General features: G+C 56.5%; 1 protein-coding gene across 2 annotated transcripts; it reads left to right on the top strand.

The window, feature by feature from the left end:
- The first annotated feature begins 4776 nt into the window (after window positions 1–4776).
- IRX5 (iroquois homeobox 5) lies at window positions 4777–25610 on the top strand. Of its 2 annotated transcripts, XM_070397806.1 has the most exons (4): window positions 4777–5413; window positions 6451–6856; window positions 7049–7819; window positions 25500–25610. In XM_070397806.1, exons 1-4 carry the CDS (start codon window positions 5165–5167, stop codon window positions 25562–25564), a joined length of 1491 nt encoding a protein of 496 aa, XP_070253907.1. In that variant the 5' UTR covers window positions 4777–5164; the 3' UTR covers window positions 25565–25610. The 2 variants fall into 2 exon arrangements, with proteins under 2 accessions (XP_070253907.1, XP_070253908.1); XM_070397807.1 differs by lacking the exon at window positions 25500–25610 and having other exon boundaries at window positions 7049–8171.
- Window positions 25611–26159: the final 549 nt, after the last annotated feature.

Here is a 26159-nt window from a genome sequence, read left to right as displayed (position 1 = left end):
TGATTACTTGTGTTATTAATTAAAATGAATGACAAGTAATTAGTTCATATTCCTATTTCATTTCTTTTAACACAGCATATCAAATTTTAAAATAATACATGGAAAAGAGCCTGGAGATGCTGATCTTAGCTGCCAGAAAAAGAAATTCTGGTAGGGGAGTTGGAGGGTCAGTAAAGCAATTATCCTCAAAAATGAATGCTCTTATTGGAATTTCAGCAAACAAATCTAAATAAGTCTTTCTTTGATTTTAGTTTACCATGTAATTCTAGCCAGCTAATTATCCCTGGCGTCAGGAATGAGCTGTGACTCTACACCTGGCTTCTCCGATCATATATGCCTATGGCCTCCTCCCCTTTCATTTCCTCTTTCTACAGTGAGTTTGAATATTAAAGAAAAACACTCACACATCTTACATACACAGTGATGGACAGCCAGCTTCCTGGAAATCATGATCTACAAAGAGAGGGGGAAACCTTAATGCAATACTTATGTTGAAGGGTATTAGGTGCTGGGTAAGCCAAGGGTAATATGATCAACAGCATCCGTCTTGCTATTGTTTTTGCATTTAGAGATTTGAAGTCAAGGACGGTAATATTAATTTACTGGTCACCCAGGTTACGATTCGGATCCTTAAACTATTAAGAGCCTAAATGCACTATCTTCACTTGCTCATCAACTCAAATTTACAGAACCATGTTTTGGAAAAAAAAAATAAAACAGGGTGTGTTTTTTTCTATTTCTGGAAATAAAAACAAGGAATTCCATAAGCAATGTAGCTAAGTACCTGATGATATGGAAACAGTAATTGTTTTAGATCAATAAAACGTTCTAGGAGAATGCTTCCCAAATAACGAAGTGGCGCAAACGTCTCCCATATTTACCTTTTTATTTCTGCTACTGCACATCAAGCATGCCTTCCTCTACAGATTTATTCCCAACACTAATAAACATTTGCTTAATAGGCTGCTCTCTGCCTTCCTTTCTAAATTAGTAACCATTATTCAACCAAGATAGAGCACAAAGCACGCCGACAAAGGCATTGCCAAAAAGCCACAAGTCGTATGAGTACATGCCAGAACACTTAACATTAAACGACCATTTTCTCTCTCAAACTTCCCTTGCCAAAGTGCTCACAAAATCTGGAAGCTCAAAGACAGGTTTCAAGTGCAATTAGATTCCCCCACAGCAAAACTGTACCACAAAAAAAAAAAAAAAAAAAAAAAATGCCGCCCTTCTTATGTCACCATTTTATAGACAACATTTTCTCAGGATCTTAATTAAGATAACGACGCACACCTGTGTCAACATTCTCCGGCAGGGCAGCCTTATCAATCATAATCCTTTAAGTACACTCCCAAACAGCCAAGTGATATGACAGGAGCAATCTGCTGCCTTTCCTGCTGCGGGTGTTGTGTCTCTCCCCGCAAGAATGATGAGACCTTCCCAAGACAGCAGACCTACTTTTACGAGTCTTTAAAGTTTTCCCCCGTAAACACCGATGACACTCAATAAACAGGTATAACCTCTTTGGCACTTGATTTACACTGTGACAGCTCTACAGCCGAAACTCCAAGAGCGAGCTCCGCGGCCCACGTCTTTTCCCGGGGCCACTGGGGAATCTTATGCCAAAGCTTTTACTTGGGAAGCCTTGGGCATAACTGGGACCGGTGCAGGCACGACCCACCCAGTAAATCCTCGCAAAGCTTTCACATGAGCACACGGGACGTCTGGCAGGAAGAACAATCAGGACAGACCGATCCCCTCGTCTAAGTGACAATGTTCAGAAAGAGAAAATGCACTTAGTCAGCCCACCCTCCTTCCCTTTCCCTCCCCCCCCAAAAAAAGAGAATCAGAATCGGTTGTCTTGGTAACCCGAAATAAGAGGGCGGTAGCTCCCACCTCTGCTCCGGGGGCGGAAAGCTTCAGTAACAACAGCCCATGGACAAGACTGCTAACAAGTAATAGGCTGCCAGACGGAAAAACTGATGAATAAATAACGTGGGGAAACGGGGAGGGGGTGGGAGGGGAGGAGAGAGGAGCGGGAGGTCACCACCACCAAGATACAAAGTTTAAAACCTCGCTTTGGCCGGTCAAAACCTGAAAGCTTTCACCGGAAAACGGAGAAAACCCGCCCGCGGCTACCTGAGTCCCGCCCGCCCGCTAATGAAGGACCCGCTCTTCCCTTTCGCGTGTGAACACAAGTCTCTCTCCGCGGCCGGCCGCGCGCCCAGCCGTCAGTGTGCAAATACAGCGGGAAATAGAGACGTCCTTAAGAAATGAGTCTGAAACTTGACGTAGAGCGGAGGTGACAAGCACAGCAGCAGAACCACACATTCTAAACGCTCCCGTGTCTTTCAGGATTCTTTCTCTCCGGTCCCTGACACCAGAAAGAAGACGGCAGAGGAAGAGGGGGTGACGCGGCGGGGGTAGGGGGGACGGCCCAGCGGCCCGAGTGGCAGGATGATGCAATGAGGGTGTCTGTGGGACGGGCTCGGGTGCTCGGTGGCACACACCTCCATGGCCCCCTTTCGGAAATCAGCATCCTGGACGAGAGCCGAGAGGGTGAAGCTGCCGCGCGTGGATGGAGGAAACACACACACGCGCGCGCGCGCGCGCCCGGGGTTCGTGGCACCTGGGGAGGCCCGCCCGAAACTCACGCAGGCCCTGCCCACGGGCCTCTCCGGTTCACGAGGGGACGCGGACGCGGCTCGAGGGGCGGGAAAGCCGGGAGCGACCGGGTGGGGGGCCGGTGGGATCGGGGCGCAGGGCTCACCTCGGCGTCTCGTCGCGGGAGCGCGGGCCGCGGACGCTCCCTCGTGGCCGCTGTGAGCCCCCGGCGGGCGGCGCGCGCGGGCCGCCGGGGCCGCTCCCGACCGTTACCGCGAGGGGCCGAGCTGGCGGCGGGCGGAGCCGGGGGCGGGCGCTGAGCGGCGGCGGGGCCGCGAGAGGCGGGAGCGAAGGGAGCAGGGCGGGGACGCTGCGAGGCGCTCCCGGCGACCACCCGGGCCCCGCCGCGCCCAGGAGGACCCCGTGCCTGGGCGGCCGCCGCTGGCCGGGTCCGCGCTCCCTCCTCGCCCGGCGGTCCGGCCGCGCGGCCTCGCTCGGTCTCGGCTGGCTCGCAGCCACCTCCGCGCGGCGGGGCCGCCACCACTGCCACTGGCTTCCCGTCTCCATGACAATAGCGCGCCGACGCCCCGCCCCTCGGCGCCCTGACTCGCAGGGAGGCGGGCCCAGGACCTGGGGGACGGAGTCGGTGCAGGCCGGCGTCCAATTAGGTGACGGCAGGGAGAGACAAGGCTGCGGGGATCGCAAGGGTCCCCAAGAATAGCCGCTGGAGGGGCGGAGCCTGGGAAGCCGACGGAGGGGGAGGAGTCGGCGCGCGTGCGCGTTGTCGCGCACCCGAGCTCGGGTGCCAGGGGCCGGCGGAGCTCAGGATATAAGTGTATCTCGCCCGTCAAAGTCATCGCGGGACACTTTGTGTCTAGTCGTGCTGCGGCTGGCGTGTGACCCCATTAATAAAAGCGCACAAATTCCCCGCTCTAGTGAGCGCCAGCGGAGTGCCCACCCGTGTGCCGGCCCCGGTCCTGGTTCGCCAGCGCCCCTGTCTGTCCCTGAGCTCCAGTGCGTCTGCGGCTCGTGGCGGCGCGGGGTGGAGAGACCCGCATAGTCTCTTCTGCACTCTGACTGCGTGGCCGCGGTGGGCAGGGGCTCTGCCTGTGACTCAGTTGTGTGTGTTTGCCTTGCCAGCGCCTCGCTGAACAAACAGTCGTGGGGTTGGGCACCGCTCTGTGGAGTGTTTACAGTGGAGCCTGGGCGGGGGTGCGGGCGCGTTCGAAGGGGAAGGGGACCCTCATCCTCCACCACCGCACCACCGGCCTCGGCAGGGCGAGCTGCGGGTGGAAAGCGCCCAGAACGAAGCAGCGAGGCTGGAACAGATGGGGAGGAGAAGTGGGGTCCGGAGACCTGCTCCGGTGGGGCTGCTTCTCAGTCTGGCAGCTCTTGCTCGCTGCCTCCCCTCTAGAGAAAGTCCACCCCCCTCCGTCCCAGGTCCCCAGTGCCTTCTTTCTCCCTCGAAATCTGGCAGGGAGTTGGTGGAAGTAAGAGCGGCTCTAATACGTGCAGATGCCCAAGGCCCGTCTCTTGCCCACCTGCTGCTGCTGGCGGAGAGGGACAGTCTCCCGGACTCCCTACGCCCCGGACGAGGGCACTCGTGGCACTTCTCCCAGGGACCTCCATTCCGAAACTTCAGCTCGTTCTCGGGTCCCCTGCCTGCTGGGAGAAGCTAGGGGCGGCGGGGCGGCGAACCGAGAGAAATCCGCTAACTCCGGGATTTACAGTGGCGGGGAGAGAGCCGAGCCTTCTCCGCCGCGCCCTCCTCCGCCGAGGTCTCTTTGTACTTCGGGGCGGCCAGGCCCGCCACCAGGGCCCGCGGAGCTTCGGATTCGCCGCTCCGCCCGGACTTAGCCGAAGAGGAAAGTTGGAAGAGATCGGCGCGCCTGGGATGTGATTGTCATCCTGGGGCTGGCGCTCGAGAGTCTAAGAGAGAGGAGGGGGGAAGAGGCGGGGGAGGGGGGTGGCAGAGAGACCAGGGAAGGGAGGGGGCAGAAAAAGAGGAGGGTGGAGAGGAGGGCAGCGGTGGAGAGGCGGGCGCGAGGGAGGGGCGAGGGGAGCGCCAACGAGCGAGAGAGGGAGCCGGGGAGGAAGAGGGAGAGGGCGAGGCGCGCCTGGCGGCCGGGTTGGCTGCGGCCGCCCAGAGGCTCCTGCCAGTCCAACCACCGACTACACCCCGGGAAGGAGGAGCTTCGGGCGCGCACAAGGCGTCAGAATCCTCAATTTCCAACTTAGCATCTTGGCAGGACCTTTGCGAAGCCAAAAGCAGAGCCCCCCAGTGCAAAGAGAGAGGGGGAAAAAGAGAAAGCAGCAAGGGAGGGGGAGAAACCCAGCCGGGGCGAGAGAGGCGCGCACCGGAGCGGGCTCGGCGGTCGCAGTCGGAGGCGCGCGGGAAGCCACCGGGGAGGTGCTGCGAGCCGGAGCTCGGGAGCCGGGGCCCGGGGAGCGACGGCCCGGGGCAGCCGGAGGCCAGGTGCCTGCCCGCTCGCCCTCGCAGGGCGCCGCCGGCTCGTTGGCGGCCGCGGCGCGGCGCGCCCCATGCCCGTGTGTGGCCATGTCCTACCCGCAGGGCTACTTGTACCAGCCGTCCGCCTCGCTGGCGCTCTACTCGTGCCCCGCGTACAGCACCAGCGTCATCTCGGGGCCCCGCACGGATGAGCTCGGCCGCTCGTCGTCGGGCTCCGCGTTCTCACCCTACGCCGGCTCCACCGCCTTCACGGCGCCCTCGCCGGGCTACAACTCGCACCTCCAGTACGGCGCCGACCCCGCCGCGGCCGCCGCGGCCGCCTTCTCTTCGTACGTGGTGAGTGAGCAGGGGCCGCGGCGGGCGAGGGCGGCCGGGGGCGGGCGGGGGCTGCGGGGACGAGGGCCTCCGCGCCCCCCGCGGGCCGCCCCCGCCCAGCCTCGCGGCCCCAGCCAACTTGGGCGATTGTCTCCTGCGGCTTCCCCGGGCCTCCGGCTCCGGAGTTGCGGGGAGAGGGGAGCCGTGTCTGGCTCGGCCCGCTGAGCTGGCGGAAAGGGTCTGGGGAGGAGAGGTCGCTGCAATTAAAGAGCAGCATCTGGTTCAAACGTGAGCTCCAGGCCGCCCTGCGATTTGTATTTTTTTAACTTTTGCAATTTGGGGAAACTAGTTCCAAAGAAATAAACCCGGAATCTGAGCAGAAGCGTGCCAAGTTGATGTAAATGTGTTTGGCTTCGCCTTTAATTAGTCCTCCGAAATGTTGCAAATCCGTAATCCTATCTCCGCAATCCGATTGGGAGGTATTAGATTTCTGAGAAGTCGGCCGAGCTGCGGTGCATCCGGGATTTCTCGGCCCGGTGCACTTTCTGGAAAAGCGCCGCGGCTCCGGTTTGGGGGAACGTTTTCGGAGGGGCGGAGTGCCGGGGCCAGCCGCGGCTTTTCCTTCGTCCTTCTCGGGAGGGGAAAATGCCTTCCCTCCCCTTGCTCTCTCCCGCCTGGCGCCTGAAGCGCAGCCACCCGGGCTGGAAGCGAGGAGTCGCCGCCGCTGCCCGGATCTCTCGGGGTGGAGGGCCCGACCGCGGTGGTCGGATCCGCACACCCGGGACCAACGTGACCCGGCACCCGGGGGCCCACGGGGTTCGGGCTGAGGCCAGGACGGCTTCCAACGCCCACTAAGAACCGGACTCGGGAGTCGGCGCTCCCGCTGCGTTCCGAGGAGGGGGAGGGGTTGCCCTTAGCTCTGCGCCCACCAGCGGAAGCCGGAGTTTGGGCCTCGCCACCCCGCAGACCCCGGGGCGCGGGGACAGTGTCCTCCGGTCGCCCCGGTGGCAGTGGGGACCGTGGCCCACTCTCACCTTCTTTCTGCCTGTTGCCTGCAGGGTTCTCCCTACGACCACACGCCGGGCATGGCGGGCTCCTTGGGGTACCATCCCTACGCGGCGCCCCTGGGCTCCTACCCTTACGGGGACCCCGCGTACCGCAAGAACGCCACGCGGGACGCCACCGCCACGCTCAAGGCCTGGCTCAATGAGCACCGCAAGAACCCCTACCCCACCAAGGGCGAGAAGATCATGCTGGCCATCATCACCAAGATGACCCTCACCCAGGTGTCCACCTGGTTCGCCAACGCGCGCCGGCGCCTCAAGAAGGAGAACAAGATGACGTGGACCCCGAGGAACCGGAGCGAGGACGAGGAGGAGGAGGAGAACATCGACCTGGAGAAGAACGACGAGGACGAGCCGCAGAAGCCCGAGGACAAGAGCGACCCCGCGGGCCCCGAAGCAGGTTGGTGCGCGCGGGAAGGGGTGTGCGGAGCGAGAGTAAGAGCCTGGACTGGGCGGGAGGGGGGACGTGCGGAGAAGGGGCGCCCAGGGCCAGGAGGTTGGGTTGGAGTCTTTACTTTGCGGGCTGGGACGTGCCCCCCCTCCCTCTGCCCGGAGGCCTCTAGGCGGCTTACGGCCTGGGTTTCGCCCGCAGGAGGAGCGGAGCCGAAAGCGGCTTCGGGCTGCGAAAGGCTGCAGGGGCCGTCCACCCCCGCCGGCAAGGAGACGGAGGGCAGCCTCAGCGACTCGGATTTTAAGGAGCCTCCCTCCGAGGGCCGCCTCGACCTGCTGCCTGGGCCCACGCGCACCGGCGGGCCCTCCCCGGGGGCGCGGCTGGCCGAGGACCAGGGTCCTCACTACCCTTCGGGCGCCCCGGCGCCAGGCCCACATCCAGCCGCCGGGGAACTGCCGCCCGGCCCCAGCGGGCCCTCGGTCATCCACTCCCCGCCGCCGCCGCCGCCCCAGGCGGTGCTCGCCAAGCCCAAACTGTGGTCTCTGGCCGAGATTGCCACATCCTCGGACAAGGTCAAGGACGGGGGCGGCGGGAGCGAGAGCTCTCCATGCCCACCTTGCCCCGGGCCCATCGCAGCCGCGCAGGCTCTCGGAGGCAGCCGCGCCTCGCCGGCCCCTGCACCTTCACGCTCGCCCTCGGCGCAGTGTCCCTTCCCGGGCGGGACGGTCCTGTCCCGGCCTCTTTACTACACGGCGCCCTTCTATCCGGGCTACACGAACTATGGCTCCTTCGGACACCTTCACGGTCACCCTGGGCCCGGGCCAGGCCCCACGACCGGTCCGGGCTCGCATTTCAATGGATTAAACCAGACGGTGTTGAATCGAGTGGACGCTTTGGCTAAAGATCCGAAAATATTGCGGAGCCAGTCCCAGCTAGACCTGTGCAAAGACTCTCCCTATGAATTGAAGAAAGGTATGTCCGACATTTAGCGCGGGGCTGCGTTGGTCCCGGACTTTCCTAATTTATTTAAAAAAACAAAACAAAACAAAAAACAAACACATGGCCTTGGCAGTTATTTTTCCATCAACAAGAGAGAAAAAACTACCCCTCCTATTAAAAAGTTTATAGTTGATGGAGATGGATGGCATAAAAATGTAAACATCTCCACATACACACACACACACACACACACACATGTCTTAACCCACCGAAAAGTTAAAATAAGGATTTGTATTAAATCTTATTCTGTATATTTAATGTAGCATTTTGTATTTAAATTGATAACGCAATATCTTTGAAGTAAATTATGAAATTAAGACACCTATACAGGCATCTAATGGTTTTTTTGTAATATAAGTATATCCATTTGTGTCCCCCCCCCCCAAAAAAACTGTTTCATAGTTTAAAAATACAAGTTTAATTTAATTTTTTTACACCTATTGATTTTTTTTTCTGGGTATGAGCTAAAGTATTATTACAGAAAGGAATCAGGTTATACTCTTAGATTTAAAAAGTAAAAAGAAACTGCAGCCGCCTTTGTAAAATGCAAAGTATTTAATTAAAAGAGATTTTAACATAATCAGAGCCTCAATGACTTTTTAGAAGCCTCAATACACTGTCCACCGCCTTGGACACAAGGTGCAAACTGCAACTTTTTTTCCCAAGTCGGGAGGACAAGTTCCCATAGAACCTCGGGGTGCCAGGGTTTCATAGCAGGCTGCAAGCCCTGGGGAGCGTGTCCCTGCCCAAGGCAGGATTGGATCACTGATACGGGGCTGCCTGGGGGAGATTGGACCCTGGAGGAAGGAGGAGAGAGACCCTAGTGTATGCCCAGAAGGGAGAGAGGACGGCAAAGTCAGCTAGAGACACGCACCAGCCAGAGCTCCATCGCTTAACCTGATTACTTCCAATCAGTGTCGTGTTTTATGCAAAGCAATCAGCTGGTGAACTTTGCTAATGAGTTCGATTTTATGCCGGATTTAGCCCTTATTACTATTTCAAAGGTGCTGCGGGCTACTGCGGGCGGGAAGCGTTAGGGGGTGCCAGGGAGAAGGCCGCGTCCCAAATCACTTGTCTGCATTACCCCTTCCAAATTGGGCATTGATCTCTTCCTGGGGTTTGATCAAATTAGTAAATGTTCTCTTGTCGATGGCGCGGAGGGTAGGTGGCCCGGTAGAGTCCCCGCGCAGTTTCGGGGCTGGGGCCGCGGGGCCGGCGAGGGGACGGTTCCCCGCTTTCACAGGTAGGTGTCACACTTGTCCTGAATTTCTAGCCTGCACTTTGCAGGGTGGGAGATTGGAGAGTGGGCGGAAGTGGGGGGAGGGGGCGCCACAGGGGCTTGAGGGAAGAGTGTGGACCCCGAACGGATCTGGAGAGCCCTCGCCGCCCCCGCCCTCACCCCTGCAGCGGGCCCCGTTTTGTTCCAGGGGCCTTCCAAAGTTGGAGGAAATGCGCCCCGATAGCGATGCCTCTGTGCATGCCGCCGGGCTTGTCATCGCTTTAGCACGTTTCTATCTCCGACTCAAGAGTTCGAGTAGCTACAGAAGCAGTTTTGAGGTTGTTACAGTCTCGTCTGAATCCCGCATATTTCACCTCGATGTGTGAAAGGTCAGGATGCGTCTCCATCCCAAGGAGACGCGGCCCTGCGCCCCAGGCCCTCCCGCGCGGTCGGTGCTCGCGTCTCCATTTTGCGCGCGGACGTGCGGAACCGCGGGCGAGTTTTAACTTCGTGGGAAATTTTCGGCGCTCGGGGAAAGGGGAGGGTTTACTGGGGGGGGGGGGGGGAACAAACAACTCCAGCGAGGAGAATTAATTTGCTCTATTAAACTCATGCCTGAGTGTAGAGAGAATGTGTTTGCACATAACACCGGCCTCATTAGGCTAAATCAAGGTGCACTGATTTGCATTGCGACTCAAGATTACTTTATCCCTACTTGCTTTTTTAAGCACACCCCAAACTTTCATCGGAGTTTTGATTTTTGCTGTTTTTTTGTTTTTGTTTTTGTTGATATTGTTACTGTTGTTTTTTAAGCAGCCACGGAGCGCTGTTAGCTTTTCCTAATTTAAACGAGTTTGAAAGCTTTGTCCAGATGTGTCCACCACCCCCCGCCCCACCCTACCCTTCCCTGGAACAGCGGTCGACTTCAGATTTTAAATTAGCGAGAAAATTCACGCAGGGAAAATGGTTTCAAAGCTGGAAGTGCGAGTGATTAAATATGCATGAGGCGATCGTATTTTATTTTGTCCCTTTAATTATAAATGATTTTTTTAAACAATTGAATTCCAGAGATGACGGGCCCTACCCCCCTCGCGCCCCAGCCCCCTCCCCCCGCCCCCCCGCAGCCCGGCTCACAATCAGCTTTTTCGCCCTGTTGATTATGCAGCCCCAGGAGTCACCTTGTCTTCTGAAAAAGTCAGAAGAATAGGCCAGTCCTCTCCTCTGAAGAGAGAGAGTTTCAGGGCGACCTCAGCTCTGCAGGGTTTGGGGAGCCCTGGCCCGACACCCTGCCCAATGGTTTTTCAAGAGAAAATCGCAGGCCTCCCTGTGTCCCCAGGAATATGGAAATGGCGCGGCACGGGCCTCCCCAAATCTGGTTGTGGGGCTGCCTGGGAACGGGAACCGCGCACCCGGGAGCCCCTAGGCGTTTCTCCTCAACGGGGTGCCGCTCGAGGAGCCCCAAGGCTGGGGAGCCAAACCACCGGGGGCTGGAAGGCTGGTGCCAGAGTCGCCGCCTGCTCCCAGCATCCCTCCCGCCCTTGGCCCCTGCAGGGTCTACGGTTTTCTTTGCGTACTTCGTCTTCAATAAAATTAGGGGTTTCTCCTTTGCGGAGCTGGTTTTTCGGTGGCCAGTGGTTTCTTGGGTGTCTGGAGTCCTTCCAGTTTGGGGGGCGGCCCGCCGGGCAGATGAAGGTTTGGGCATTTAGAAAATGCCTGGGGCGTTGAATCCCAGAAGTAGCTGCGTGTCTGCAGGGTCCTCGAGCCTCCACTGGGCCGCGTCTTGGGCCGAGCGGAGGCAATGCAATGCGCCTTGGAGGAGAGGGAGGACTTCCGGCGAGTGCCAGCCTGGGATGGGGTTAGCTTGCAGGCCTGGGCTGGGGTGCGGGAGTGGAGCGGAGCGAGGCCGCGGCTAGGACACCTCCGTGCTGGGGCTGGGAGGGCATTTGCCACCTGCGCTCCGCTGCACTGAGGAACCAGGAGGCCCTAGATCCCTGGCAATAGAAACCATGGGATCACTGAGTTGGGTCTATGCAGTCCGCCCCCAGAGGCAGCGCCCCACGGGGGACGGGGTGAGTTCCTTCCTTTATCCCTCGGTGCCGGGAGGAATCGGTTCCTGGGACTTGGCGAAGAGGAGCGAACAGCCCAGTCCACCCCCGAGGACGCCTAAGAGGGCACTGGGGCGAGGCTGTGGAGGGCGGCCTTTCCGTCCCAAAGCTCCTCGCCTCGCGGTGCCAGGGTCCGAACTGTTCCCTGGTCTGGGTGCGGGGCCTGCATAGAGGCCGCACAGTTGAGCGCGGGAGCCGCTCATTCCCCATGAAGTGCGCGGGTCTTGGGGCGCGGGAGGTGGGAGCGGGCATGGGGTCGCCGCGCACGCGGTTTCAAAACGGGCGGGGTCCTTCAGCGCACCTTTCCCCCTCCGCCCCCCTCCACCGACCCCCACCCCCTGCAACTAGCTGCCAGCTCGGCCGAAGCCTAGAAGCGCGCTTTGCAAAGCGCCCAAAGTGAAAGGAATGTGATTGCGCTCCCGGGAGAGAGCCGGGTGCGGATGCAGCTTAGAGAGGGCGCCGCCTACCGGTTCCCGAGCGCCGCGCGGTTAGCAGAGGAGGAATTAGGCGACGCCAGGCTCTGCCCCCCCGCACCCACAGCTGTGCCTTAGCTCTGAACCCCAAGCGGGTCCAAAGTTAACCGCTCCACCACCTCATTCGCTTCTGCCCGGGACCCAGGACCCACTTAAAATTAGGGATTTGGAGAGCAGGACCTGCAACTAGAACTATTTTCATGCTACAGATTCCCACAGTGATTTAGGCACAGTCTGGAAAACCAGGCGGGAAGCTAAGGAGAAATAGGCCCTCGGCTGATATAGCCGGAGGGTGGGGGCTGGGGCTGTGCGCATCCTTGCCAGTCGGGGTCCCGGGGCTCCCACGCCCCTCCAGGTGCCTGCACTGGAGGTTCTGCCGGCCCAGGCTCTGGACCCCGCACAGTTTTGTCTAATTTGCGGTTGGGCATATCTGAGGTCTACCGTGCAACCTTGCCCCTCAGGCCGGTTCTGACTTTTGGACTGTGGGTTGGACATCTGTAGGAAAAGGAAAAACAAAACAAAACAAACTTGCCCTCCAATGCGTCAACCCCTATTTCGGAAGAACCTTGAACGAGGTCAACGTGGCAAGGCAGGAGGTGCTTCCGTGGGCGTCCCCAGCGCCCCTCCCAAAGCGCTAACGGGTAGAATCCACTGCACCCCCCCCACCCCCGCTCCCTGCAGGGATATTGGGGGGAAACGCGGAAGCTCCTTCTGCTCGGCTCTTCGCATCCCTCGCCACTGGGCCACCGGCCACCAAACAGGAGTCAAACCAAAATCGGGCCTGACTAGCTCCTGGCCGCCTGCACTGCCCCAGACTAGCTAAGGCCGCGGGCCTGTCCCTAGCCCCACCCCGCGGGTCTCCCTCTTTGACCAGGCGGGAGCGGGTCTCCTTTTCGTTTGAGCGCGAAATGTGACTTGGGTCCCGGGCACAAGGCGTGGCCCAGGTTGTGGACGAACAGGGGCTGGCCTCTGAGGCCGTGCTGCAGCTCTGGCTGCACCCCTGGCTCTGGCCTGTCCCTCGGGGCTATTGGGGTCTCCGGCCTCCTGGCGACCGAAGGCCCCAGTCCTAGATCCCCAAGGTCGCCGGCCAGGCCGCGCTCACTTTCAGCGCCCCAGGAGCCCGGTGGGCGCAGACAACACTTTCCCCGGTGCGATCTGATCTGCTTTTCGTTGCTCCCAGCAAACCCCCGGCTCCCCGCGCTCCCGCCTGATGGATGCACATGTAAATGCGCGCTTATTTAATTGGATCAGGCCCCCAGATAAAAGAGATAAACGGCTCCCCGTTTGCTAACTTGTTTTCGGAGGCAGGCGTGCGGCGCCACATGGAGGGGAGGCCAACGAAGGCGCGGCGCTGCGCTGCAGCTCCCGGCCGTCCGCTCGCCTGCAGCTGCGGGACCTGCTTGGTCCGCGGGGCCTGCTGGGCACCAGGACGGGAAAGTGTGACGGCGCGGCGTGGGCTGCGCGCTTGCAAGCACCTCACCTCTAACCACATTCTCGGGCCGGTTCCTCTCCTTTCTTACCCAGCCCGCCCAGGAGCCACCCCGCTGGGCCCACTCCTGGAAAGCCCCAGGCGGCGCCTTCCACCCCAGGTGGCATTTTTTCAGAGAAAGATGAGCGGGCCGCGAAAAAGACGAGGCTCGGACCTCCCGTCCCTCCGGGGCCTGGGGAGCCGCCCTGAAGACGGAAGGACCCTTCCCTGTTCCCAGCTGGCCCTCCTTTGGAGCCTGAGATTTCTTTGGGCTGGAGACCGTGGACGTGCCCTTCCCCCGATCCTGGACGCGCGCAGCACACACAGCCCTTCCGTGTGGTTTCCAGGTGTCGGGGGACCTCAACTTCCAGACTTCGGGAGGAGAAAGGGCTGCCTGACGCGTTCCTCCCCGGGGGGGGGGGGGGGGGGGCTGGAGTTGGGAACTTCAGCGCCTGCGCGTCCGGCCCCGCCACCCTCAAGTTCGTCCCCCGATTTGAGGCCTCGGTTTTCCCGAAAAGTTTCTCTTCTGCTCAGAAGAGCTGGGGCGGAAGGTGGTGTGGGCGAGGGCCAGAGACCCGACGGAACAGCCCGAGGATGGGTGCAGAGGGGCCGGGCCTAAGGGGCACCCTCGGCGGAGACCCTCGCCCAGCAGCCCCCAGGCGGGCGGGGCGGGGCCAGGCGGGGCCGGTGCAGCGGGGCCGGGCAGGGCGGCCGGGCCGCGCCCCGTCGCCCAGGCGCTGATGGATTGGCTTGTCAGGAGAGCTCTGTGCGCCGAGCCCATCAGAAAGCACTTACCTCGCTAAACTGAAATTACTGTCTTTTCAGGAGCTAATCTGTGTAACTCCCACGGAGGGGCTTGGAGGGGCATGAAATGATGATTAATGAATTTATGGCCGCCGCTCGTCAAACAAGGGCTGGCGAGCTCGGGTTCGCACCGGTGGCCTGGAGGCGGCGCTCCGCACAACTGGGGTTTGGCCTCCCGGGGCTGAGCGCCCACGGGGTTTCTCCTAGAACCGACCAGGGCCCTGGGTGCTTTCCTGGACTTTAGCTGCTTTCTGCTGGCCGCCCGGATTCGGATTTCCGGGCTCCAGGTTCTAGCTGGGCCACCATCGCCCCCTGCAGGCCGGCTGCTCAGGCTGGGGGAGACCAGGGCTCTGAGGTTGCAGGCCGGGAGTGGGTGAGTGGGGGTTGGGGGCGGGGGGCTGTGGGGAGGTCGGTGGCCTCTTTGGGGGCCTCAGTCTCATAGAAAACAGGACTCCGAGTGTGACCAGGGCAGCCCAGGCGGTGTGGAGATGGAGACATGGGTTGTGGCTTACTGGTTTGGGGCCTTGGTGGCTCAGTCCCTCTGCAACTTAAAACGCTGTGTGTCTTAGATCAAATAACCCCTCTCTGAACCTCAGTGGCTTCCTCCGTAAAAGGGGGCCCTGGTTTTGTGAGGATTCTAGTGGGTGGCCTGTCGTTGTCCAATACAGTGATTAGGGCTGTGCTGTCCCAAAAGGTCACTTCATGGAGACCCTAGCCAAAGCCTGGGGGCAAAGGGTGGAGGGGACAGAGCCTCTGGGTCCTGACTTGTGGAGGACCCTGCCAGAATGGCTGATGTTCCTCAGCACTTCCCTCCTCTCCCCCACCTCCTCTGGCCATGCACCCCTCCCCGGGGCTTGGTCTGGGGGGTACACTGGGGAGCCTGGAAAGGCGGTGAGACAGGAGTGTGACCTGATCAGGGTTGAACTTTGGGGAGCCGGCTGGACCTGACTTGGGATAGGGTTGAATTTCAGGTTCGTCCCGGGGACAATTCAGAGCTCCTCCTACTTATAACCCACCCTTTGTCTGCAGGCTCCTGTCTTTTGAAATCTGTCCACAAGGGCCTTTTAGCTACTTCCTCCGGTCAAGTACCTGCAGCCTTATGAACGGATACATTTAGCTGGGATTCTTTACCTACCTGCCTCCCTCCCGCCTCCCCCTTCTCCCCTCCCCTCTCCCCCCTCCCCTCACAGGTCTGCCCAGATCTCCCAACAATCGCTCTACCTGTGACTCCCTTGCACATGCTGCTCTGAGGACACAGAGCACAGGAAATCCTGTGGCATTGGCCTCTCCAGGGGAATGCTGAGGCTGGCCTCCATTCAGCGCAGCTCCACTGAAACTGCTCCTTTCCCTGACTCCAGCGGACACTGATGGAGCATCTGTGATATCCCAGGCGCAGGGTTCTGGGTGCCCAGGATGCAGAGATAAACAAAACAAAGTCCCCGCCCCGCCCGGCCTGCCCTGAAGCTGACACTTTAGAGGAGAGACGGAAGGCAAGCAAATGAGTGTGATAATGGCTTGTCCTGAGGTCCAGGTGATGAGTGCTGGGAGGAAGATGAAGGAGGGTCAGGACTCGGAAGGGAGTGTGCTCATCCTGTGAGGGCTGCCTGGAAGGGTGAAGGAATAGCATGGACAAAGGTCCTGAGGTGGGAGCAGGTTCAGACCGCAGCAAGGAGACGTTTGTGGGAGGGATACGGCCCAGGCAAGGTTATAGGTCCTGTTTGGTCCTGGTGAGATCTTTATTTTTTAGTATGTTTTTATTGATTTCAGAGAGGGAGGGAGAGGGAGGGAGGGGGAGGGAGAGAGAGAGAGAGAGAGAGAGAGACATCAATGATGAGAGAGAATCGTCCATTGGCTGCCTCCCATATGCGCCCCCCTGCCCCCCAGTGAGGATTGAGCCTGCAACCCAGGCATGTGCCCCAACCAGAAATTGAACCGTGACCTCCTGGTTCATAGGTTGATACTCAACCACGGAACCACACCAGCCCGGGGAGATCTTTGGGTTTTATGATGAGAGAGAAGAAGCGATGGAGAGTTTTAAGAGGAGTGTCAGGATCGAATGTATGGTTTAAAGTCAAGTGTGAGGCGCTAAGACTTTTGGAGGGCAAGAGCAGAAGCAGGGACCAGTTCGGAGGCTGATGGAGAGAATCCAGGGGCAGGTGATGCTGCTTTGGACCTGGGAGGTAGCCAGAGAGGTGGGCAGGAGTGGTCAGAGCTGGGCTGTGTTTGGAAGGTAGAGTCAGCAGGCTTTGCTGATGGATTGGGTGTGCGGGACGAGAGGAGGGGCATCCTGGAGGCCTCCGAGGATGTGGGCCTGAGCACCCAGCGGCGTAAGGGTGACTGGTGCTCGCTGAGATGTCAGACAGTGCAAACCCTACAGCGAACACATCCTCCCTCCGGAAACCGGAGGCCTCAGAGCTCTCTGACCACGGCCTCCTCTCCTGTATACCCGTCTTTCTTGTTTCTTTTGTTCTCCGTGGAGAAACTGAGGTTGGGGAAATGCCAATGACCTGCCCAAGCCCACACCTGGAGCTGAGAGGCAGAGCCCCGTTGCAAACCCAGGTCTCCTGGCCCCCCTGGCTCTCTCCCTCTGCCTCGCCCAATCTAAGTTCTCCGGGATATCTCTATTTTAACAGAACTCGTGGGAACAAAACGCCTTAACAGAGAAGGATGAATTTATAATGGTGGCACCTCAGACACCTTGACAGGCTGTCAGGGGAGATATTTTTAGGCCGGGCTGAGAAACATCTCAGCCCTCCTGCGGGCCGCTGAGGCAGGGCCACCTCCGCAGGCCTCCGTGTGCAAAGTGCAGATGAGGGCGACGCCAGGCAGGTGCCACGTCTCCCAGACACTCAATGGCAAGGAAGAGCAGGGGCTGTCGCCCCTGGGTGGGGGGGGGGTGTCCTTCCCTAAATAATTGCTCCCCGAAAAGATTTGCTCATTTCTCCTGTTGGAGGTTGATTCCCGGCCTGCCCACAATGATCTCACATCATTGCAAGCAACAGTGCATGTTCCCTGGTCCATCACTTTGCAGAGCAACTCCTGGCAAACAGAGAGGTGAGTTGGAGGCGAGTTCCTGCGTGATGGGGCTTTCATGCATTTATTTGAATTTCTTTCCTTCCTTCCTTTCTTTTTTCTGTGTCTCAGCTTGACTGTTTCTTTCCTCCTCAATCCCCTCCTTGAGTGCTTGTGTTGTCTCTATGGTCGTCAGCTCGGGGACGTCTTCTGTAAAAGTCTCCGTGGCTTTGTCCCCCAGGGGACCCACAGGCCCTTCGGAACAGGATCCTGACATCTTTCAAGCAGAGTGAGACATCTGTTCACTCTCGATTCCGCATACCCTCCCCGCTCCCGAGCCCCAGACACCTTCCCAGCTAATGCGGTTTGACATCAGACTAACCACACAGTTGTCATTTCTGAGGCTTTGTTTTTTTAGATCCAAACCGCAAGGTTTTTTTTTGTTTGTTTGTTAGTTTTGTGTGCCCTCTATTTGTAGCCAGCATCTAAATCCAAACCCGGTGGCTCTTTTTTTTTTTTTCTTTTCTTTTTTTTCCAAAGACTCCTCCGTGCAGATGTTCCCTGGCTGTCGGGGACTGCTTTTCCTGGATGACAGAGGAGAGTGGATTAGTGGCAACTTAGAGAAAAGGGCTCATTTGGAATAAACACCACCTCTTCGCTCCATGAAGAGTGTGGTAGAAAGATCGTCGGCCTGGTGTATTTTGGTTGGTGGAATTGTTTTTCTGTCCAGTTTTTTTTTCTTTCTTACTCTTTTTTTTTTTTTAACTTTCCCTTTTAACCTGGGAAATGGCTGACAGGTCCTAGCAGATGTAGGGATGTCTGGGAAGCCTCCCTAGAACCAGAGACTGCAAGGACAGGGCCCTCCCTTTGGTCAGGGCCCCTCGAAACGGATTCATCTGAACCCCACCCTCCAGACCCTTATCTTAGCCTCCGACTGTTGAAACTACCATTAGCAGAGTCATTCCCTTCCAATTTGGTCACCACTTACTTATTTTGAAAAAAAAAACAAAAAACGTATGCTGCTACTGTAACGGAGAAACCAGTATCGCTTTGCACGGACAGAAGACAATTATTAAAAAACAACAACAACAACAACAAATGAACTGAATGAAGTCCTTGGCCCCCTGGGCTTTGAGAGCGACGGGCATCTCTCAGCACCTCTGCCTGTTCCTGAAGGTCCCCCAGCCCCACGCCTCCTGCTGCGCCGGCTGCCCTCACAGCTCAAGGGGCCGCATGGCGTCTCTTCACCCCCCACCTGACGTCACCGCACGTCCCGCCAGAGCTGTGCTGACCGCCCTTTGGCAAACAGTAACTGCTCATTTCCCACGTGTGGAAACTGAGGTGCCGGAAGGTAGAACGACTTGCTGCAGATCACACAGCTGATGGGTGACAGAGCCGGCGGGGGGCGGGGTGCCTCCCTGCTCCAGCCTGCTCCCTGCGCTGTCCCCTTCTTAATAAGCCTTTGCACACTAACCTGTCACAGGGTGTGCTTAGGGGTGGGGGTGGGGGGGCGGGCAGGAGCACCTCACAAACCTGCGGTGCTGTTGTTCCTTCCGTCCCCCTGGTCTGGCTCTACGAGGTCCAGGCCCCCTTTTCATGTCTGTGGGTCACCCTTGGGGGTAAGAGGCCAAGGTTCACAACCTAAGCTGCTCTTTGACCCCTCAAAGGACTCGGGCCCCTGTCCTTTCCTCTGCGGGGGAAGGGGAGGGGGCTGGGGTCCCCAGCTCTGAGCAAAGTGTGGAGAAGGGTTGGTGGGCTTGAGGGGCGGATACTAGGATACTATTTCCCTTTGGGAGGCTCCTGCCCCAGCGGTCCCCCAAGATCCTTTCTTCAGAGGCTCACAAGTGGGAGGTTCCCATCCCACTCCCCTCCTTCCTGAAGCCACCCACAGGGACACAGGGTAACTTTCTTTTTATAAAAAAATATGTTTCTTTTATTGATTTTAAATATATATTTATTGATTTCAGAGAGGAATGGAGAGGGAGAGAGAGAAACATCAATGATGAGAGAGAATCAGGGAGCGGCTGCTTCTTGCACGCCCCACACTGGGGATCGAGCCTGCAACCCAGGCATGTGCCCTTGACGGGAATCAAACCGTGACCTCCTGGTTCATAGATTGATGCTCAACCACTGAGCCATGCCAGCCGGGCTGTTTTTCTTTTTCTTTCTTTCTTTCTTTCTTTCTTTCTTTCTTTCTTTCTTTCTTTCTTTCTTTCTTTTGTTGACTTTAGAGAGAGGAAAGGAGAGAGGGATAGAGAGATAGAAACATTGATGAATGGGCTGCATGCCCCCTACTAGGGATCGAGCTGGCAACATGGGCATGTGCCCAGACTGAGAATGGAGCCAATGACCTCTTGGTTCATGGGTCCGTGCTCAATCACTGAGCCACACCAGCCGGGCCAGGCTAACTTCCTTTAGTGCTAGTAAGTGGGAGGCTGTTGGGTTCCTGGCTGTAATGTCATCCAAAGTCAACCCCTACTCCCAACTCCCCCCCTCCACCCCCCCCCCCCCCCCTTGCCCTTCTCTTTTCTCCCTGGACGAGGGCCTTCAGCAGAGCTTGCTGATGGGGTAGGACCTCCCCCACCTGCCCCCGAAGGCATGCTGTGCCCATCGGTGGCCCTGCAGCTCACCTGGCTGGCCTGGGCATCCAGCGCCAGCTCTCAGCCCTGCTCCAGGCCATCCAGCCCATTAGCTGAAGCCCGTCACCAGCGGGCAGGATCGCCAGCAACTCTAACTCAAAATGCCAAGTCCCTTGCAATTCCTCCTCTTGCCTCCGCCCCAGATCTGCTTCTGTCGCCTTCCTTCATGCAGCCGCCTTCCTTCACTGCCAGTGGAAGGGCTTGGAAACACGCAGACCTCTCCACCCCCTGCCTCCCACACAGCCGCTCCTCACGTCCATAGATCCTCCTGAGAGTTCTTCCACCTCCTCCCCTCCCCTGCTCTCCTCGGAGCCTGTGTCGTCTGTGGACAGACGATAGCTGACCCTCCTGCCCGGCTCGCTGCCCCAGTCGTCTTCATAGACCGACACAGAGCCCAAGGCCTGGAGTGCCCTGCATCTTCAATACATGTTGGTGGGAATGAGAACAAACGCATGGACCCCCAGGCAATGTCCTTTGTATCTTCCCGTAAGAATATGCATGTTGAGCCCTCGCTGGTTTGGCCAGCGAATAGAGTGTCAGCCTGCGAACTGGAAGATCCCAAGTTCGATTCCGGACAAGGGCACATGCCTGGGTTATGGGCTCGATTCCCAGTGGGGGACTTGCAGGAGGCAGCTGATCCATGATTCTCTCTCATCATGGATGTTTCTGTCTCTCTCTCCCTCTTCCTCTCTGAAATCAATAAAAATATATTTTAAAAAACCCCACAAATGTATTAAAAAAAAAAGAATACGCATTTTGAAACAGCTCTGGGGGCAAAGGGAAGGTCAAATCCTGACTGCACTCCGTTGTCTTGAGTGCATTAGTGAGACAGTCAATGACGGAGAAATGTACACAGAGGGCCCGGGACCTGAGGTGACGGAGAAGGTGAGCTCAGCCTCTCTGAAAGTCAGTGTCCTTGTCTATAAAACAGGAAAACAACAGTCTCTACCCCAGAGGGTGAGGGTGAAAGGAGCTCATGGAAGCCAAGCCCACCAAAGCACTGGTTCCCTCTCCATCGATGTAAGCTCTTACCATTATTCCTCAATAAATAGGGTTTCATCTTATCTCGAAGGACACCCTCTGAGAATTTCCAGCATCCTGTAGCGTGTTTCCCCCCAGTCCTTAACTATATCTTTTTGCTGACCAGCAATGGTTAAGATGCCTAGAGTTTTAAAAAAAAAATAAAATAAAATAAATAAAGCTTATTTTAAGAACCCTTCCTTGGAACATTATTTCATTACTTAAACTTTCTGCTGACTCATCTATTCCTTGGTAACTGAGTCTTTCTTTACCAATAACTTTAATTACATCAATCACTCATCCACAAATCTGCTGAGTAATGAAAACTCCTAGCGGTGATACCATGGACTTCTGTCACGCAAGCAGGGGCTTTTGGAGGGAGAACGGGCCTTCTTTGCTCCCTTCTTTCCTCCCTTCCTCCCTTCCTTCCTTCCTTCCTTCCTTCCTTCCTTCCTTCCTTCCAAATAGCCATCAGTACTTCAAACAGGGAAACTATGTTTAGCTTTCATGATCTGCTATCTGTCCATCTACCTCTCTATCAATTTATAATTAGCAATCTCCGTAGCAGGAGGAACGACAACTCATAACTTCTCAAATTGCATGGGATGAAATTTGTTTCATCTGATATTTCTGAGTCATAAGGCTCATGTCTCCACCTTGGGGGTAAAATAAATGATGTTTGAGAATTCCCACACCTTTGCTAACAGCTGCTAATAGCATCCGTTCAAGGGTTAACATATTACCTAAATAATTGTTTTGTTGTCAATAATAATAGCTACCTTATTGAGCTCTTAGTAGATGCCAGTTACTCTACTAAAGGTTTTACATACATGATCTCGGGAGAGCTCCATCCAACCTATGGAGGAGGTGCTCCTATTATCCCATTTTACAGATGAGGAAACTAAGGCACTGAACGATTTACTGGTGTAAGTAGGTGTCAGAGTGGGATATGAACCTGGGAATGTCTGACTCTCATTTTCTGGGCCTCGATGGAGCCGGTGGGAGTTCCTGGCTGCTCTTTGCTGCTTTAGGTGTTCGCTGTTTTTCTGGTGATTCATGGCTCAATTCTACTGCGAGTAGATGAAGGTACCGGCCATGTTCTGAGCTTGAAATGTTATCTGATGCTGTAGGGAAGCAGGGATCCTCCATTTGGTGAGAGGAGGCAGATGCAGGTGGGGTGTGGTGGGTGTATCTCATAAAACCCTGCCCCGGAGCGCACGCTCTTCCCCCCCCCCCCCACTCCCCTCCAGGCCCTAGTCGCCTCCCTCTGAGGCTGTGACATGAGCCCCCTCACAGGCCTCCCCGTCTCCAGGCTCTCCCTGCGCCTCCCCATCCTCATTCTCTTACCTCATCAGCCAGGAGACAGAGGCCAGGGGAGCTAGGGGCGGTTGTAGAGCAGGAGAATGACCAAACCAGAGCTGAACTTCAACACGATTAAAGTCCCAGTTCCTCCCTGTGTCACTGGAAGCTCTTCATCTGCCTGACCCCATGCTCCGATGTGACCCCGTCTCCCAAAACCCTTCATGGGCATTTTGCTGGGGTCACACTGGCTCAACAGTCACTCCCCCAGCCCTTTTCCAGGCTGGTTCTTTGGCCTCAGAGCAGCCCATCCCAATCACATTGTCCAAATCCCTTCACAGTGCTGAGATTGACTCGAGTGCTTCTAGAAGCTTCTAGGGCTTTCCCAATGGCTCCTGCTCACCCTGCTTTCTCTCCGTGGGGGCTGCTGCTGAGGAAGGAACAGGAGAGTGCCAGGCTCTGGGGTCAGTGGAGCTGGGTTGGCATCGCACCTCTGCCCCGTACCAGCTTTGTCACCTTGGGTGAGTGGCTTGACCTGCCAGAGCCTCCGTTTCGCACAGTAAAGTAACGATGATGGTGTCCGAGTCCCGGGAGCATGTCTGTGGAGTGCTGTAGGGGCTGCTCACTCATTCTAGCATCCTGACAGAGCCATAGGGTCACTGGTGACATTTTGAGTGGCCGCGCTTAAGGACTGGAACCAGGATGTTTCTTGGCATTGGGTGGTTCCGTACGCACACAGATCTGGTTCTGAGCTCTCGTGGTCCGCTTGGCTTGAGCCTGTGCCACACCATTTGTCTTCCGAGGGCTTCGCAGTGTGTCTTCAAGCCGGGAGGGCAGGCCTTGCTTTCTCCTCTTCTTTATCGAAACCGATTGACTAGCATTTCACCCCCGCCACACTGAGTTCTAGATGAGTTGATCAAGCATTTAAATCACGTGTCTTTGTCGACTCTACAAAGAGTGTAAACCGGAGTGTGCCAGGCCCAGAGTCCTAGCTTCAGAGTCATGGGGGTGAGAGCAGCCAGGGGGTGGATGCTCTGAGGACACAGGATGAGGGCGTAAGAACGTACACGCCAGGGTTCTATCAGAATCCCCTTTGAGAACCCGGGTAGCCAGTGCTCAGGGGAACCTGAGGGCCCAGGGGTTGCACCTCGGGTGGGAGGGCGGAGGAAGGCCCGTGCGGCTCTGAGGCGGGTGGGCGAGGAACCAGGAAGAAGAGGCACCTCCGTGCTCTTTGTTGGGGTGGAGCCGGCCGCGTGAATACTTGGGACTTCCAGGCACCCACACCCAACGTGGGAAGTTTCCTCACTTCCATCTGGGCTTCCTCAGTAGCCCCGGCCCAGTCCCGAGTCCTGACTCTTCCCTATGGAATGCCGATCCAGGGATTTGGAGCACGTTGGGATGAAGAGCGAGCTTGGGGACCACGCTGTCTGGGTTCCTGTCCCTCCAAGCCCTCCCTCCTCCGCCCCGCCTCAGCCAATGACACCACCATCGAGAATCCTGAGACTCAGTCTCAGCCCTTCCCACCTTCTCCAAAGTGTCACCCCCCAGTGACCAAATCTGGATGAGATTTGGTGGGTTCAACCTCCTCAATCCCGACTACCCTTCATTCCTCCCGCCATCCTTGAGACCCACTGTCATTTCTCACCTCCTCGGTGACGCCCCAGCACCAGTCCTGCCTCCCGCACTGAGCCGATGTTCCCCCTGAAGACCGACTGCATTCCCCTCCCTGCAATACTTCATGGCTCGCTTGCTGCCCTCATGCAAGGCCCAAACTCCAAAGCACGACGCTTCTTTAAGCTCTGTGCTCTGACCCTGTGACCCTGTGCCATTTCTATGCACTATCTTGTCTCTGGCGGTCACACATGCTATTCCCTCTGCCTGGCAGGCCCAGGCCGTCACTCTCTCCCTTCTCCTTTCTACAGTCAGCACCGCCGTAGTAAAAGATCTGCGCACAGTAAAACTCCCTCCTCCCTCGGTGCTCTGCCCCTCTCTGTGCTAGAGGCATAAAGTAGGGGATGAGCACAATTTGCCAGTCGTGTGACCTTGGGAACTTAATTCGCCTCTGAGGTTCAGTTTCTCCATCTGTAACATGGGACACCGTCATGGTGACAAGAGTCCATTTCAAAAGTGGACATTTCAAAAGTCAATGTATGGTTCGGTGTCTCGGAGGATTGTTGTGAGGGTTGAAGGGGGTCATGGCAGGCACATTTTTATAGGCCAGAAAGGGGATAAACAAAGGCGTAAGGCCCAGTCCTCGTCTTCAGGAACTTTCCATGAGATCTGATTCCTACCACCAGGGCTAACAGCTCTTGGAGGGCCATTGCCTTCCTTCTTTTTTCATAAAGGAACCCCAACTTGGTTTGGGATGGCAAGGTACCCAGACCTAGGGGATGAACCATTTATGTCCAGGCCAGTTGAGATACTTCCATTCCTCTTGGCCAAATGCTCACTTTCTCAGCCTTCCTTGCTGCTAGGTGGTCATGTGATCAATTCTAGCCAATGAGACATGAAGAGATAGATGTCTACTTCTTTCTGAATATCAGCCTCTACGCTTGTAAAATGAGGACATAGGATCAAAGAACAGTGATGTTTCACTTCCCCACCCCCTACTTTTTAAGAGTAGAGGATCTCAATTTTTTTTTTTTTTGGTTCCAAAAAATTGCACATGGAATCCTAATATATACAACAAGTAAAGGGCAGTCGGCCAAATTGGAAGGGAGATGGGCGAGTACAGGGACCCTCTCATAGACTTTGCAGGCAGCCCCTGAAGTATGTTTACAAAACAACACTGGGAAAACCACTGGGTTGGAGCATCTCTGTATCCTGTAGTAGACGTGTGATTTTATTTGTGCATTATTTTTGGACACTTATTCTGGTCCAGTCTCCTTAATTTTTCTCAGGAACCATCTCTCCTTGCTCCTGGATCCATATGGGTTGGATGAAGTTCATTCAATTCTGATTCTCAGGCAGGACATATTATTTAGGCCTGACCAACCATCTCTGCCCCTGGATACAGTGATTGGTTCAGGAATGTGCACATGACCCCGTTTGGTGCAGAAAGACTGAGATCTGAGATGTTATTACAGTTGAAGAGAGGTAGAGGCCTTCCTTTCCCATTGGACTTGAACGCTGGGACGATGAAACCTGAGAGCAGAGCCCACATGGAAGGGAACAGAGCTGAGCGGTGGAAAGAGACCAGGCCTTCGAGACTTTGAGCCCTTGGATTAAGCTTTGCCTGAAGACAGACAGAGCTACCACGGGATTTTTTTGTGTGTTTGTGAGGCAATAAATTCCCTTTGGTTTAAGTAGTTGGAGTTTTACCTTCTATTTTTGTAACCCAAAGAGCCCCAATTAGTACAGATCCTTTCCAGACCCAGAATCCTGGGATCTTCTGAGAGGCAGATATGCAGGCTGTTCACAAACTTTCCAGTGGTCCTCCTCCTGGGCGTGTGGGAGGATTGTACTTCCCACTGATTGTGAGTAAGCATGGCACCTGACTTCCTTGGCCAATGAAATGCGAGGAGAAGTGAGATGGGTCAGTTCCGGGTGGGCTCTTTAAAAGCCAGTGCGTGATTCACCACTCTTCCTCTTTCCCTCCCACAATGATATTCCAGATGGTGGAGGTTCCATCAGCCTGGGGCCCAGACTGAGGACAACGTGGAGCAGAGAGCCCTGCTGACCCTCGATGGATATGTACCGTGAGCAAGAAATAAACCCTTGTTGTTTTAAGCCATTGAGATGTTGGGTCCTTTGTTACAACACCATACCTTAGCCTATCCTGAATAACATACTCAGAATTCTTCTCCTCCTCCTCCCACTTTCCCTCCTCCTCCTCCTCCTCCTCCTCCTCCTCTTCCGCTTCCTTTGTATCCTTCTTTCTCCCTCTTCCCCTCTCCCAGTGCTGCCCTGCTTTGTCCAGCAGTCAAATATCACTCCATTTCTTATTTTCTGTCCATAGATGTTAGAAGGCATCCATGATTGTTCATCTCCTGCCTTCCCAATGATACCCAAGTGGACATTGACAGAGATAACCACCCTCCCCCTACAAAACCATGCCCCTGGCATCACCACCGGTGCCAATCAACCGCAGCCGTCAGTCAGGCATCCTTCCCAGCACTGGCATGAGCAGGCCAACTTCCTAATCATATTACTGGACTCACAGGGCTCTGAGTTCTGGAAGAAAACCTTCTCCAGTAATCCCCCCTCATTAGCTTATGACAATTAACAAGATCCTGAAGGTTGCGCTACGGTATTCATAACATGGTGCTCTGCCA

The sequence above is a fragment of the Myotis yumanensis genome, unplaced genomic scaffold (genome assembly GCF_028538775.1).
Source record: "Myotis yumanensis isolate MYYU_CA2020_CCGP unplaced genomic scaffold, mMyoYum1.0.hap1 SCAF_18, whole genome shotgun sequence".
Classification (NCBI taxonomy): Eukaryota; Metazoa; Chordata; class Mammalia; order Chiroptera; family Vespertilionidae; genus Myotis; species Myotis yumanensis.
This window is presented reverse-complemented; position numbering and strand designations above follow the sequence as displayed.